At 37.2% G+C, this 17,290-nt stretch overlaps 1 protein-coding gene across 4 annotated transcripts in view; it reads right to left on the reverse strand.

Annotated features, from left to right (window-relative positions):
• The window catches only part of TRAPPC13 (trafficking protein particle complex subunit 13), a 41,234-nt gene that overhangs the window by 16,266 nt on the left and 7,678 nt on the right, over positions 1-17,290 (reverse strand). For all 4 annotated transcript variants that reach the window (XM_007973938.3, XM_007973937.3, XM_007973936.3 and 1 more), the window contains exons 2-5: positions 14,511-14,579; positions 13,843-13,942; positions 12,127-12,211; positions 3,053-3,180 (exon numbers count right to left, since the gene is read on the reverse strand). In XM_007973938.3, coding sequence (XP_007972129.3) covers positions 3,053-3,180; positions 12,127-12,211; positions 13,843-13,942; positions 14,511-14,579 — 382 coding nt within the window. The remainder of the gene's footprint in view (positions 1-3,052; positions 3,181-12,126; positions 12,212-13,842; positions 13,943-14,510; positions 14,580-17,290) is intronic.

Raw genomic sequence — 17,290 nt, forward strand, 5'->3', positions numbered from 1 at the left:
AGACTCCATCTCAAAAAAAAAAAAAAAAAAAAAAAAAATTCCAGATAGATTTCTTAACATAAATGCAATGGGAAATACTGTTATGTAAAAAAAAATTTTTTTTTTTTTTTGAGACGGAGTCTCGCTCTGTCGCCCAGGCTGCAGTGCAGTGGTCTGATCTCAGCTCACTGCAAGCTCTGCCTCCCGGGTTCACGCCATTCTCCTGCCTCAGCCTCCCGAGTAGCTCGGACTACAGGCGCCCGCCATCTCGCCCGGCTAGTTTTTTTGTATTTTTTAGTAGAGACGGGGTTTCACCGTGTTAGCCAGGATGGTCTCGATCTCCTGACCTCGTGATCCGCCCGTCTCGGCCTCCCAAAGTGCTGGGATTACAGGCTTGAGCCACCGCCCCGGCCGTAAAAAATTTTAAGTTGAATCAAAAACACTAAAACAATTACAAAGCAGAAACAAACTAGCATAAAATACTTGTAACAATACAAGAGAGTGGTTACATTTTAATACTTAATATGACAAAGGGTTCCCATAAGTTAATAAGCAAAACACCAATATATCACTCAAAACTTGAGAAAAGGAAAGCACAGTTAAATCACAGTACCATAACTGGCTAACAAAAATGTGAAAATGTTCAGCCTCACAAGTATTCAGAGAAACACATTCAAATAATGAGGTAATATTTTTCTGTTTATCAAGATTTGGCAAAAATTCTTTATAAGTGATCTCAGAATTGGTGAGGGTTTAGAGAAACTGTCTTTCTACACTGCTAGTGGTTGGAAGAAATTTAGAAAACAACCTTTTAGTAAAAGAATCTTAAAAATGCTTATATGTTCTCATAGTAAAACCACTTCAAATATTCCAAAACCACTTCAAATATTCCACGAGGACACATTAAGGTGTTCATCTCTGTGTTACTTTTTAACAGTGAAAAACTGAAAATAAATATCCAACATTACAGTAAACAGAAAACACTGTACAATTGTGTTAGATGGAGTCATGTAAAAAAAAAAAATTTTTTTTTTTTTTTTTTGAGGCAGGGTCCCACCGTCACCCAGGCTGGAGAGCAGTGGCGTGATCATGGATCACTGCAGCCTTGATCTCCTGGGCTCAAGCGATCCTCCCACTTCAGTCTCCCAACTAGCTGAGACTACAGGCATGCTCCACCACGTCCGGCTAATTTTTGTATTTTTTGTAAAGATGGGATTTCACCATGTTTTCCAGGCTGGTCTTGAGCTTCTGAGCTCAAGTGATCTGCCCACCTTAGCTTCCCAAATTATTGGAGATTATAGGCGTGAGCCACCACATCCGGCTCAAAAACTGTGTTTTCAAAAAATACTGTCTGATATGTGTGAAAATGTTAATAGTGTATTTTAAAAAATAAAACTATGAACAATATGGCCAAAATTTTATAAAATATTAAATTATTTATACATAGTTATTTTACATATGTATGCAAAAAGACTAGAAAGAAATATAATATTTTAATAGTAGTTGGTTATATGGGGTGGTAACATTAGCAGGTAATTTAATTTCTTCTTTATACGTGTGCTGCCTAGTACTGACTAAGTAAGGCAGGGGCTAGGAAGAGGACTGATCGAAGCACAATACCTGCCTTCAAAGTGCTCACAGTAAGAATAGCATGGCAAGGTAGAGGATCTAAAACTAGGTTTGGATTTGAGTTTTATGTCTTCTAAACTAGCTGCTTAATTGTACAAGTCTCATTTTCTGTAAAATGGAGATTTTACACATTTATTATCATTTCAATAAATACTGACTTCTGTTCTCTGCTAGATCCTTGGACTACAGCAGACGTCATGGATCTCATACTTTAATGGGAAAGGCAGGCACTCAATAAGTAATTATAAGTATGAAACATTTTTTAAAATGATAAATGGTGGATGCTATAGAAGATACAAAAAGTGGTATTTAATCCAGTCTAGGAGGTTAGGAAAACTTCTTGAGCAAGTAGTGCTGAATCTGAGATATGAAAGAGAAGTAGAAATAAACTAAATAAAATGCCATAGTATTCCTTTGTAAGGGAAGAATGCATTTCAATCTGGAGTCTGGAGATAAAAGAAGCCCAATATGACTGCAGGGTGGAGAGGGAGGGATGGGTGGTGATGGTAAGAACTACTGTGGCTGGTAAGAATTAGGTTGCAGAGAGCTTTGTAAAACATTTGCAAAGTCAGAATTTCCTAAGGAGAATGGGAGATCATAGAAGAATTAAGTGACTTATACAAGATCACATAACAAATGATGAAGTTGAAATTTGAATTCTGGGAAGTCTGACTCCAAAGCCCAAAGAATATACATGAAAAAGTCCCTACAACAGAGCTTGTCACCAAAATTAACTGATTAAATAATAGCTAATATTATATACTTTCATGGGCACAAAGAGAAGAGCAAAAGTGGTAAAGCAGAGATGAAGAAGAGACAAATGAGAGATATTCAGGAGAATTAATAGGATTTTGTGAACTGATTGGATGTAGGGTTTCTAAAGGAGATGAAGAAGTCTAAAATTACTTCAGATGGCTAAAATTTTCATATTGCCTCTCAGACTGAAAGAAACATAGAGCATTTACATTCAAATACATACACATGACAGGAATACAGAATTTGATTTTTTTTTTCACAGTATGCCTTATTTTGGTCCTATATTTCTGAGTTGTCAGGGTAGAGTGTATATACCTGGTTAAATACAAAACTGAAAAACTGAATTTAAAAATAAACACTATAACATCAGTTACTAGCATTTCAAAACACAATAAATATACTTTTAGAGTGCTATCTGGGTTTTAAACATTTTGCACAGCTTTTCATTTTTTAGAGACTGTAAATGTAAAAAAATAAAACTAGAGATAAATGATGATAAACCGGATTTTTTCCCTACAAAACAAACATTTGGTTTAAACTTTATTTCTGGTAAACATGTAAACATAGAACATAAAATTCCTTTTGAAGTAGGTTCCTACGCTTCATGGTGAATGAAAAGAAAGCAAAGATTTCAAATAAAGGCATATATAAGTAAAAACCTTTGAGACCTAATAAAACTAATCCTTACATGTGCGTTCCAATTTCCTTGACTTCATGATGTATGACATCATCAATACAACAATCCGGTTTAAGTTCAGCCACTGCAGCATTGGAGGCTGAAAGATTTAAACGCTGAGAACTTGTCTGAAGATCAGCCTTGAAAGAAAGTTAAAAAAAAAAATGAATCCAAATGAGACTGGTTACCTACAGGGTGTGCATGGCTATGAGTGGAAAGAATAGGGGAATAAGAATAAGGAAAGAAGGATGAAAAGGGGAGCAACACTTTTCTGTGTAAACCTTTCTGTATAGCTCTGATGCTTAGAACCATGGCAATGGCACACTCCTGCACCAATAAATAAATAAATAAATAAATAAAATCAGGCAGGAATTAGGGAGAATCCAAAATGGAATACAAACAGTAACAAATGAACCTAACTGTATTACAAATGAAGAACACAATTGCGCTATGGCAGAGGGAAGGGGAAAAGTGGAACTAACCTAAGTAAGTTTGGAAAACAAAATCTTAACTGTAATCTATGGCTAAAGACAAAAAGAATGGTACATAAATGTACTCTAGCTACGACACATGTGTTTTTTCAGTATTTTAGATGTATACTAGGACAAAACAAAATACTACATTGTGGATTACAAGAGACAGGTTTCTCACCTTCAGAGAAAAAAAAAAAAGGTACAAATAAGGAAAGGGGGGAAGCTACAGTGAAGTCTTTGGTGGTGGACTGGAATCTGAGGCACCAGTATGAACACATGGCTTTTAAATATATATTCAGATGGACTTCACTAAAACAAATACATATGCATGTATGTGCTAGTATATAACACTAAAAGATAAGTAATTGTCCAAAACAAAATTATATGTCAGAGACCAATTAGTTTATAAGATAACTAGAAAATGACATAAAAAGTCACCAACTAAGAAAGCACTACCTCGTCTAAAGTAGCACTTTCCGTCCACCCAATGATGCTCCATTATATTTCTTTTTTCTCCTTTTGAACATTTATCACTCTGTCTTAAAACTACCCTCCCTCCCTTATCTCAATTACTTTCTATCACATTCAACTTTTGCTTCCTTTGTAACATTTATCACAATCTATAATTACCTTATTTATGACTTTGTTTACCTGTTTCTTTCTGTCTCCCCTACCAGAAAAGTCTATGGAGGCAGGAACCTCGTCTTCTCTTGCTCACCACTATAGCACGGTGCCTGGCACATAGTAGCCAATTAATCAATATTTGCTAAATAATGAATGGATGAATTTATGATAAAACTTCCAAGGCAAAAAAAAATTGAGGGAAAGCAAAGATCACATTAGGTCATGGGAATTAGTGGAGGTTTTTACATGAGAGCTAGGATTCTTTTAAGTTTTTGTTTCTTTTAAAAAACAGTTTTGCAGTTAATTCTAACCCAACAATCTTATGTTAGTCACTTTGAAATGTGCTATTTATTAGTGCTGTGTATTTTGTTATACTCAGTTATAAAACAATAGTAGCTCACATTTATTTGGTACCTATTATGTGCAAGGCCCTGTTCTAAGCATATTACTCATTTAATCCCCATATCCTGAAGAAGGTATTAGTATTATCCCCATTTCATAGACAATGAAACCAAGGCACAGAAAAGTAACAACTTTCCCAAGGTTTTACAAATCATAAGTAACAAAGCTAAGATTCAAAATTCTTTTTTTTTTTTTTTTTAAAAAAGAGTTTCACTCTTCTTGCCCAGGCTGGAGTGCAATGGCATGATCTCAGCTGACTACAACCTCAGCCTCCCAGGTTCAAGCGATTCTCCTGCCTCAGCCTCCCAAGTAGCTGGGATTACAGGCACCCATCATCATGTCTAGCTAATTTTTTGTATTTTTAGTAGAGACGGAGTTTCACCATGTTGGCCAGGCTGGTCTTGAACTCCTGGCCTTAGGTGATCTGCCTGCCTCAGCCTCCCAAAGTGCTGAGATTACAGGCATGAGCCACCGCTCCCAGACCTAAAAATTCTTAAACACTTTTTTTTTTTTTGAGACGGAGTCTCGCTCTGTCACCCAGGTTGGAGTGCAGTGGCACTATCTTGGTTCACTGCAACCTCTACCTCCCAGGTTCAAGTGATTCTCCTGCCTCAGCCTCCCCAGTAGCTGGGATTACAGGCAAGTGTCACTAAGGCTGGCTAAATTTTGTATTTTTGGCAGAGACGGGGTTTCACCATCTTGGCTAGGCTGGTCTCAAACTTCTGGTCTCAAGTGATCTGCTGCCTCGGGCTCCCAAAGTGCTGGGAATACAGGCGTGAGCCACTGCACCCAGATATAAATTCTTAAACATTTTTGAAATTAGAGAAAAAAAGAAATAATTGAATCCATTGGCTTTCTGTTGAATATGTTTTCCTATGTGTCTTATGTGTCATTTTAATCCTAACTGCGGCTTTTGATAAGTAGGATTTGAAAAGGCAGAGGAAAGCGGTTAGGGGGAACTCTAAGTAAGTTGAACAGAGCTAGCAAAATACCACCAGTGTGAAAGCTCCAGATGTCTTCGGAGGACACCAAGAGTTTGGTATAATTGGCCAGACATGGTGGCATGTTCCTGTAATCCCAGCTACTTGGGAGGCTGAGGCAGGAGAATCACTTGAACACAGGAGGTGGAGGTTGCAGACCCACATTGAAAGGGTCTACTTGGAATCAGGGAAATCACACCCAAAGACCAATTTTGAAACATACAGAAAAAAAATCACCAGGACCTCCAGGAAAAATCATGAAATAACTTACAAGGCAAGAGAATTAGACTGGCTTCAATCCTCTCAAAAACAACATACACAGCTGAGCAATAAAGGAGTAGCATTTTCAAAAAACATAAGGAAATAAAAATGTAAAGAAAAGATTTTAAATCTAGCCAAACTGAACTTCAAATATTGAAAAACACCTTTGAACAAGGGCTCAGAGAATATTGTACCCATAAAATCTTCCTGAGCAATCTACTTGAATATTTTTAATATTAAAAGCCACAATTCACAATGACTAACAATAATTATAAATATGCACGAAACAGCATAGTCTTTTTTGTTTTGTTTTGTTTTGTTTTGTTTTTTGAGATGGAATCTTGCTTTGTCACCCAGGCTGGAGTGCAGTAGGGTGATGTCAGCTCACTGCAAGCCCTGCCTCCCAGGTTCACATCTTTCTCCTGCCTCAGCCTCCCGAGTAGCTGGGACTACAGGTGCCTGCTACCATGCCCAGCTAATTTTTGTATTTTTAGTAGAGGTGGGGTTTCACCGTGTTAGCCAGGATGGTCTAGATCTCCTGACCTTGTGATCCGCCCACCTCAGCCTCCGAAAGTGCTGGGATTACAGGCGTGAGCCACCGCGCCCGGCCGAAACAGCATAGCCTTTATAAAGCAAAATATATGAGATTTTAGAAGATGTAAATAGAAATACACTAGTAATAAGAGACAAACATGCACTCTTAGTATAAGACAGATGAAGTTGACAATAAATAAAGATATAGAATCTAGCCCTAAATAACACAATTGATAAAACAGCTCTTATGAATATCTAAAGCATACACATTCTTCTCAAGTACACATAGAAAATTCATAAAAAATCAATATGGGGTCATAAGACGTCATCAGTTAAGTTCCATAAGCTGAAATATTACAAGAACAACACTGATTGGAATGTAATAAAACTATAAATTACTAACAACAATTAAAACAGAAAAAAAAAATAAACCTTTCCCCCTAAAAACCTTTTCCATTAAACAACCCTTGGGTAGAAGGTGAAATACAAATGAAATTACAGAATTCTTTAAAAAGTAATGACAAAAATATAAAAAAGGTTTTTAATTTGGGCAATTCTGCAAAGTATTTTCACACTTATTATCTTGTCTTAATGTAAGATACGGTGTTCGGGATGTTCAACACTGTTACTACCTCTTTATCATTGTACAGTAGGCATCAGCTCTTCCTTCTACCATCAATTTTTAATTTTTAATTTATTTTTTAATTTGGTCTCACTACATTGGGCAACAGAGTGAGATGCTGTCTCTAAAAAATAAAAAATAATTAGCCAGGTGTGGTGGTATGCAACTGCAGTTACAGCAACTCAGGAGGCTAAGATGGGAGGATTGCTTGAGCCTTGGAGGTGGAGGCTACAGTGAACTATGATTGCACCAGCCTGGGCAACAGAGTGAAACCTCACCTCTTAAAATCAAAAGTATTGAGAATAAAAATGCTATGCATTTGAATCTTCAGGATATAAAAAGCAGTGAATCACAGGAAAATTAACTTTAATCAATATAAATCAAAGAATCAAAATAAAATAATAAAATTCCTAGCTAAAACATGGTACAAAAATAAAGTAAATAAACAGAAGCATAATAAAAGAAATAAAAGCACAAATTAATAGAGAATGGAAACATATTGGATACAATAATTTTTTAAGTCTTGGATTTTTTTTTTTTTTGAAGTTAAAATACACAAACCAAGAGCTAGCTAACTTAATCAAGAAAAAATCAAACCTAAGAAATGACCAGGGGAAAATATTGCAACAGAAGAAATTTTTGTTTTGTTTTTTTTTTTAGATGGAGTCTCACTCTGTCGCCCAGGCTGGAGTACAGTGGCCTGATCTCGGCTCACCGCAATCTCCGCCTCCTGAGTTCAAGCGATTCTCCTGCCTCCCAAGAAGCTAGGATTACAGGCGCCTGTGACCACGCCCCGCTAATTTTTATATTTTTAGTAGAGATGAGGTTTCACCATTTTGGCCAGGCTGGTCTCAAACTCCTGACCTCAGATGATCCACCTGCCTCGGCCTCCCAAAGTGCTGGGATACAGGCATGAGCCACTGCACCCAGCCAACAGAAGAAAATTTTAAGAGCCTACTTTACAGACCTCTATGCAGATAAATGTGAAAATCTATATGAAATGAAATGGATTATTTCCTAGAAAAAAACAGTTTAACAAAACGGACACCCTTAGAGGTGAACTGCTTAAACATACTAGTATCCATAGGGAAAAAAAAAAAGAAAAAATGTTATCAGGGAGTTTCCCCATTTTAAAAAAGAAAAGAACTAGCTTATATGATTTTGCAGGGAATTCTATAAATCCTTCAAAGAATAGGTAATCTAAATGATCCACAGTTCTCTGTATTTGTTTTGTTTTGTTTTGTTTTCTCAGACAGGGTATTGCCCTGTCATCCAGGCTAGAATGCAGTGGCATAATCATAGCTTACTGCAGCCTCAAATTCATGAGTTCAAGTGATCCTCCTGCCTCAGCCTCCCAAGTAGCTAGGAATACAAGTATGTGCCACGATGGCCAGAGAATTTTTAAATTTTTTTTTTGTAGAGACTTTGATCATTATATTCCCCAGGTGAGTCCTGGGGAGCCTCCTGGATTCAAGGGCTCCTCCTGCCTTGGTCTCCCAAAGTGCTGGATTACAGCCATGAGCCACTGAGTTTAGCCTGATGCACATATTGTTCCAAAGCACCGAAAATATTGGAAAAATGTTCAAAATCTTTTATTAAGCAACCATAATACTGACATCTAAAACCTGATCAAAAGACAACACTCACACAAATACAGGTCAATATCATTCTGTGCTTCATGACCTATATCCTCTTAAGTGATTCTGATGTCACAATTAGCTTATCTGGTCAGGTGCAGTAACTCACATGTGTAATCCCAGCACTTTGGGAGGCTGAGGCGGGAGGATTGCTTGAGTTCAGGAGTTCAATACCTGCTTGAGCAACATAGCGAGACCTTGTCTCTAAAAACTATTAAAAAATTAGACAGGGATAGTGTTACAACCCTGCAGTCCCAGTTACTCAGAAGGCTAAGGCAGTAGGATCCCTTGAGCCCGTGAGTTTGAGGCTACAGTGAGCTATGATCATGCTACTGCACTCCAGCTTGGGTGACAGAACTAGATACTGTCTCAAAGAAAAGTAAAAAGAAAAATAGCGTTTTATATATCATGAGTCTGAATGTCTAGTTGAGCCTAAGAAGACCCCTGGTGAGTACTGCACAGTACTACTAATTATTATTATAAAAGTGAATAAAGGCATGAAATATAAAATCATGTTTTAGAACATGCATACTACTGTATTCTTTGATTTTTATAATAGTACTGACATCTTAAAGTATATGCCTTTGCTATTTTATTAATCTATCTTATAAAAATAAATTCAACATTTACTGAATTTACTGAATTGCCAGTATTTACTGAATTGCCAAGAAATTCAGTATTTACAACGTAGAAAGGCAAAAGTTATGTTCTCAAACTTTTGAAAATCAGATCTTTTAACAATCGAATGCAGAGGTTGGCAAACTTTTTCTCTGAAGTCATTAGCAAATATTTTAGATTTTGGAGGCCATACAATCTATGTTTCAACTATACAACTGCTGTGGTAGCTGGAAATTAGCCACAGATAATACATAAACAAATGAGTATGGCTGTGTGTCAATAAAACTTTATTTATGAACACTAACATTTGAATTTCTTTTTTGTTTGTTTGTTTGCAGAGGCGGTGCCTTGCAATGCTGTGTAGGTTGGGCTCAAACTCTTAGCCTGAAGCAATCTTCCTGCCTTGGATCCCAAAGCACTGGGATTATAGGCATGAGCCACCACACCTGGCCTGAAATTTGAATTTCATGTAATTTTCACATGTCACAAAATATTATTTTCAATAATTTGAAAATGTGAAAACCATTCTTAGTTCAAAAGCCTTATAAAAACAGACAATGGATGAAATTCGGTCTTTAGGCTATAGTTTGTCAACCCCTAATTTAATGAAAGGCAGAGACTCCATCTATATATGACAAACATATGTACATGTATGCACAAATTTGCATCCAGTTTCTGGAAGTTGAGTCTGTTCTCTAACATCCTTGTTAACTTTAAAACTCTATGATCATTTTCGAACTCATTCTAATTAGAGGTCCTTTCTGGCAATACTCCAATTACCTGAACTCATCACTCTAAGACAGGTTTTACAACTTCTTCCCCACATACTGTGAATTTTCACCTTCTTTTCACACTTATTCTTTTGAAGAAATTTCAGGTTGTTAGCTGAGTTAGCATATTCTATCTTTTAATCTCTACACTATTTCAAGGGTCTTCTAACTGTTCCATTTTCTACAAAGCATCCCATACAATGTGCTCGTATCAGTCTTTCCAACACAAAGAGTGCTCAAAAGCCAACTGCCTGCTGTTTTTTATTTAATTTTTTTCAGAGACAGGGTCTTGTTCTGTAGTGCATGCTGGAGTGCCCAGGCAAAACTCATTGCAACCTCAAACTCCTGGGTTTAAACAATCCTCCCGCTTCAGCTTCATAAGTAGCTGGGACCAATGGTGTGTGCCAGCATGCTCAACTACTTTTTAAATTGTTTGTAGAGATGGGGGTCTCGTTATGTTTCCCAGGCTGGTCTTGAACTCCTGGCCTCAAGCAATCCTTCTGCCACAGCCTCCCAAATTGTTGGGATTCCAGGTATGAGCCACTGTGCTGGGCCTGGTTTTTTTACTTTAATTAATTAATTTTTTTGTCTGTTTTAAAAAATAATTTTTCAAGAAAGGTTAAATAAAACCTTAGCCTGCTTTCAAGATGCTCTACTGTATGGCTACTGATATGGTTTGGCTCTGTGACCCCACCCAAATCTCATCTTGTAGCTCCTATAATTCCCATGTATTGTGGGAGGGGCCTAGTGGGAGATAACTGAATCATGGGGATGGGTCTTTCCTGTGCTATTCTCATGACAGTCAATAAGTCTCATGAGATCTGATGGTTTTATTTATTTTTATTTTTGGGGGGATGGAGTGTTGCTCTGTCACCCAGTCAGCCAGGAGTGCAGTGGCACAGTCTTGGCTGACTGCAACCTCAGTCTCCCAGGTTCAAGTGATCCTACTGCCTCAGCTTCCCAGGTAGCTGGGATTACAGGCACATGCCAACCCTCCTGGCTAATTTTTGTATTTTTAGTAGAAATGGTGTTTCACCACATTGGGCAGGATGGTCTTGAACTCTTGACCTCAAGTGATCCGCCCGCCTCAGCCTCCCAAAGTGCTAGGATTACAGGCATGAGTCACTACGACAGGCTGAGATCTGATGGTTTGAAAAACGGGAGTTTCCCCGCACAAGCTCTCTCTCTTTGCCCACTGCCATCCACGTGAGACATGACTTGCTCCTCCTTGCCTTCCGCCATGATTGTTCCCAGTCACATGGAATTGTAAGTCCATTAAACCTCTTTCTTTGGTAAATTGCCCAGTCTTGGGTATGACTTTATCAGCAGCATGAAAATAGACTAATACAGCTACTATTCCTCTGTACCACCTTACCTCCTCTTACCAAGTGAAATATGTTCCCTGTTAAAAGAACACATGTGTATCGCTATGTCTCTGCCTCTGATTACCATGTCTCCCTTGCCTTGTTATCTGTATTCTTCCATTCTTTCAAGATTCTCTTCGCTTTCCCTCTCCCCTAAAAAACCTTCCTGATTGATATAATCTCCAGTGATCTTTCCTCCTCTATGTTTATGATATACATTAACAAATGCTAAACTGCTGTTTACCTTTGACTAGTACATTTTCTCACCCAAGCAATCACAAACCTTGTTGAATAGGAAAAATGGTTTCATGCCTAGCATAATACTTTATAACTTTAGGCATTCATTAGTGCTTGTTAATGACAATTAAAAATTATTGTATCAAACATGCATTTAATGAAGTGCCAACAACATAATAGATATAAAAAAACCTTTTCCTTTTTCTTTCTTTTTTTTTTTTTTGAGATGGAGTCTAACTCTGTCACCCAGGCTGGAGTGCAGTGGCATGATCTTGGCTCACTGCAACCTTCACCTCCCGGGTTCAAGTCTTAGCCTCTCCTGCCTTAGCCTGCCAAGTAGCTGGGACTGCAGGTGTATACCACCACACCCAGCTCATTTTTGTATTTTTAGTAGAGATGGGGTTTCACCACGTTGGCCAGGCTGGTCTTGAACTTCTGAACTCAGGTGATCCACCTGCCTCAGCCTCCTAAACTGCTGGGATTACAGGTATGAGCCACCATGCCCGGCCTAAAGAAAACCTTTGTTAAAGAGTAAAATACATCCCAAGTAAGAATGTTACTTACTTTTACCAATATGTCTTTTACAACTTGATTGCTATCATTATGAACGCTGATATAACTGGAAAAGGTCTCTCCCAAAAATATATTCCTGTAACATAAAACAAGTATTTATTTAGGCAGAAATCCATTCACGTTTCTTTTTTTTTTTTTGAGACTGAGTCTCGCTCTGTTGTCCAGGCTGGAGTGCAGTGGTGCGATCTTGGCTCACTGCAAGCTCCATCTCCCAGGTTCACCCCATTCTCCTGCCTCAGCCTCCCGAGTAGCTGAGACTACAGGTGCCTGCCACCATGCCCAGCTAATTTTTTGTATGTTTGGTAGAGATGGGGTTTCACCGTGTTAGTCATGATGGTCTCAATCTCCTGACTTTATGATCCGCCCGCCTCGGCCTCTCAGAGTGCTGGGATTACAGGCATGAGCCACCGCATCTGGCCCCATTCAGGTTTTACATTAGATATTCTGTTTGAGAATCACTAAGGACTTCAAATGGAGAAACATTTACTAAAGCACAGAAATCTGGTGAAATATTGTTTCAACATTCCTTTGTTCACACTAGGCCACTCATTCATTACCTAGTGCAAATCAAAATATGGATGTAATCTATAAAACATGATATATTTGGCCTTTACTGTACAAAACGCCAGCCTCACTAGAGATAAGACTCACTGAAATTAGATCTATGCTAAAGTCAGGATTTGTATTTGAATAGGTTAGAGAAAGCCAAGTTTCCATTCTTGCAATAACTTATTCCCTGAATCTAGAAAAGCTCTAAGTTATTGATATTGGGGTATTTTTACCAATTTATTTTATTTCCTAAGATATCTGAATAAAAATCACCAGTGGTTTTATCTTACATAGTTTTATGTTTTTTACAGTTTTTCAAGACGTTAATCAATGACCACATTCTGTAAAACTATAAAAACAATCTGTAAAATTTCCTTCTGTCTCAAATTCTGTCTGTTACAAACAGAGTGGAACCAGAGGCTTCTACCTTATTATTAATCTAGAATAATAATACAGCTAAGAATAACAGAAGAAATAAATTTAGAGTTCCTAATTAGCTGACAAGTCTGATAATTCATTTTGGGAGAGGACTATGAGGCAAAAAACAGAGTGGCTTCTGAAAAAGACATGTACATTAGTAGTTAAAAGAGTATATGGCCATTAAAACTATAGTAAGATCTAAAGAAGAAAGTAAAAATTCTATTATCCTAGGAACCACAATTAACATTTTATTTTGGTATATATCTTTTTTTAAAAAAACAGAAAGCCATAATCACATAGTATGATTTTTTAATAATCTTTTTGCCCCTCAAATGTATCATGTGCTAGGCGTGGTGGCTCACGCCTGTAATCCCAGCACTTTGGGAGGCTGAGGTGGGTGGATCACCTGAGATCAGGAGTTCAAGGTCAGCCTGGCTAACATAGTGAAACACGGTCTCTACTAAAAACACAAAATTAGCCAGGGCAGTGTGTGTGCCTGTAGTCCTAGCTACTGGGGAGGCTGAGGCAGGAGAATGGCTTGAACCCAGTGGGTGGAGGCTACACTAAGCAGAGATGGCACCACTGCACTCCAGCCTGGGCAACAGTGCGAGACTCCATCTCAGAAAAAAAAAAAAAAAAAGGAAATGTATCATGAGCGTTTCCCCATCCCATAGTTCTTTCTTGAAAACATAATTTGTAGGCTTTACAAGGTTTCTTATGTGAATATGTCATTCTTACCCAAAATTTTGTGGTAAAGTCAGCATTTCTCCCAACATTAAAACTTCTGCACCATTAACAGTTGAAGGATCATCTCTCATCAGTTGGTTAAAGAGATCTCCTGAATGAAGAGAAAAACAAAATTCTAACATCTACCTTTTAAATAACTTTTACTTACATAAAGAACTAGGAGAGATATTTTAAAAAACAACCTCTTGACAAAAATGATATTTAAAAAGTCTAACTTCTAGATTTTAATACAACAAATCATGTCAAAAAAATTCTGATCTCACAGGGAATGGACACTTTAGAAACAAAGAAAAATGTACGTCATGAGATAGAAAATATACTAGAGAAAGCCCCAACAATTCTAAACAAAGGGAATGCTAATATATACATTGACGCAACACTTGAGGATGAAGGCAATTTTAATAGTATTATGAATATGAATGTATCTTAAACTGTAAGTCTCATATTGCCATATGATATCAACATAATTTGGACTTGCAGAGTATAAGTAAGACCTGTTACTCAGATGGCCACCTTTCACATGATACAAAAATAGGCAACAAAGAATCCAGCAAATGGTTAGCATAAAATTCACAGGGCTAGGCTTAGTCCAAGTTAATGTAGGCAATTCAGGTTTCAACTTTTCCCTAGGTGCAAATAGAGGAAAGCATGTGCCATACCAGGTAAGTCTTTCTCTTCACATGTTACTGGGATATTGGTGAATAAAGTAGGCTTAGTCAGCCGCATCACTGTGAAGTAAAAAAGTAAAAGAAAACAAAACATTAATACTGCTTAGGGTTAATATTCTCAAGTCTAGTGTATGATATTCATCCATTTTATACTAACATAAAATATAACCTAAATACTTCTTAAACATAATACTACATACTTCCTAAGGTTATCACATATCAGTGATTTATTAAGAATTTTAATGTTACAAAAGAATCTTATATAAGAACCATTTATTTACAACCTATGAATTATAAAAAGTAAATATAAATACAATATACATTCATTATAGAAAAACTGGAAAATAAAATTTTTAAAGCTTAAAGAATATTAGGAGCATAAGGCTTTAAAAAGTCTAAGTGACTTCGCTGTAAACAATATCAACAAAATATTAACATTGGAAGCTCAATAAGTGTTTTTTTTTGTTTGTTTGTTTGTTTTGAGACAGAGCCTTACTCTGTCACCCAGGCTGGAGTGTAGTGGCGCAATCTTGGCTCACTGCAACCTCTGCCTCCCAGGTTCAAGCAATTCTCCTGCCTCAGCCTCCCAAGTAGTTGGGATTACAGGAATGCACCACCATGACTGGTTATTACTATTATTTTTTGTAGTTTTAATAGAGACGGGGTATCCCCATGTTGGCCAGGCTGGTCTCGAACTCCTGACCTCGAGTGATCTGCCTACCTTGGCCTCCTAAAGTGCTGGGATTACAGGCATGAGCCACCACGCCCACCCAAGTGTTTCTTTAAGTAATATTAATTCTGTGTAGAAATTATAAAAATGTCAGTTAACATATAGGTTTATATAATTCTAACCAAAACTAAGATTTATTTTTGCAACATGATAGAATGTGTCTAAAGTTTATCTAAAGAAACAAATAGATGAAAATAAGCTAAGGAAATTAACGGAGGAAAAATAGAGGAAGAACTGAATTTACTATATATTATAACATATTTAAATCCATAATCAACTAATAGGCTTATTAAGACCATACCAATATATTAGTTTTTCAAAAAAAGATAGGATATACTTATATAAAGAAACAGCTGGGAGTGGCTGGGCATGGTGGCTCACACCTGTAATCCCAGCACTTTTGGGAGGCCGAGGTGGGCGGATCACGAGGTCAGGGGATCGAGACCATCCTGGCTAACACGGTGAAACCCCGTCTCTACTAAAAATACAAAAAATTAGATGGGTGTGGTGGCGGGCACTTGTAGTCCCAGCTACTCAGGAGGCTGAGGCAGGAGAATGGCATGAACCCGGGAGGCAGAGGCTGCAGTGAGCTGAGATCGCGGCACTGCACTCCAGCCCAGGCGACAGAGCAAGACTCCATCTCAAAAAAAAAAAAAAAAAAAAAAAAAAGAAAAAGAAATAGTTAGGAGAGAGATTTTAAAAAAACCTCTTGACCAAAAAAAAAAAAAAAAAAAAAATCCATTAAGGGATTAAAAGTTAAAAAATCAATTAGTAAATGTATTTTTCATTATAAGGCGCAAAGACAAATGGTTAGCTGTCTGGAAAAATAAAATTTAACTAAAAAATTCATTTTAAATATAAATTAAACAGACAAAAATTAAGCTACAGAAAAGTAAAAAAAATTGAAATAGAATATTAAATATAATCTAATGAGAGTAAACACTCTATTTTTTTTTAACCTTTTTCAGTTTCTTCTAGAGTGTCATTTGACCACATCAAAATAAAAACAAAAACATAAAATTTAAAAATCATAAAAACTTGTAAAAATTTTCAGAAAATGAATCACAGAGGGCTAGTTCATTATCAAGTCTGGCCGGGCGTGGTGGCTCATGCCTATAATCCCAGCACTTTGGGAGTGCCAAGGCGGGTGGATCACGAGATCAGGAGATCGAGATCATCCTGGCTAACATGGTGAAACTCTGTCTCTACTAAACAAAATACAAAAATTAGCCGGTCGTGGTGGCGGGCGCCTGTAGTCCCGGCTACTCCAGAGGCTGAGGCAGGAGAATGGGGTGAATCCAGGAGGTAGAGCTTGCAGTGAGCCAAGATGGCACCAACTGCACTCTAGCCTGGGCAACAGAGCAAGACTCTATCTCAAAAAAAAAAAAAAAAAAAAAAAAAAAAAAAAAATTCCTTCAAATCAAAGCCAAAATACTGTAAAGACTATAGACCTACATGGTCAATTCAGAATATAAGTAGCGTTCTAGCATATGTAAAAATGCACCGCCCAACTACTAATTAACCAACTATGGTATTCATATCAAATTTAGTGGCTTTCTTATTCTGGTTTCAGCTTAAATGTCATCTTTTTCAGAAAAAAAGTTAACAGGTCATTCTGTTTCTCTCATGGTACCTTGACTCCTTTCCAAACTCCATGAGGTCTAGGCTCTTATGTACTACGTTCAGTTTTGTAGCATCCGTATTTGGTGTAGGTTCTGCTATTCAGATCTTCCCTGAATAAAATAATGAGCACTTCATGAAAGTCCCTAAATAACTGACATTATTTTGAAAGTGTAAGTTTCAGAAACTGAGGCCAATAATAACCTGCTATATTAAGCAGCTGGCTTTTGAAATACTCAACAAATGCTACCCTTAAAATTTCTGAAGTTACTTTGTATAGCTGGCATTTACTGAGCATTTACTAGCGCCAGGCATTATGCTAAATATTTTACAAGCTGAACACATTTAATTCTCATGAGTACTCTCTAAGTTGGTATTACATTAATCCCAATATACAGATAGGGCATTGACAATGCCTGTA

The sequence above is a fragment of the Chlorocebus sabaeus genome, chromosome 4 (genome assembly GCF_047675955.1).
Source record: "Chlorocebus sabaeus isolate Y175 chromosome 4, mChlSab1.0.hap1, whole genome shotgun sequence".
NCBI lineage: Eukaryota > Metazoa > Chordata > Mammalia > Primates > Cercopithecidae > Chlorocebus > Chlorocebus sabaeus.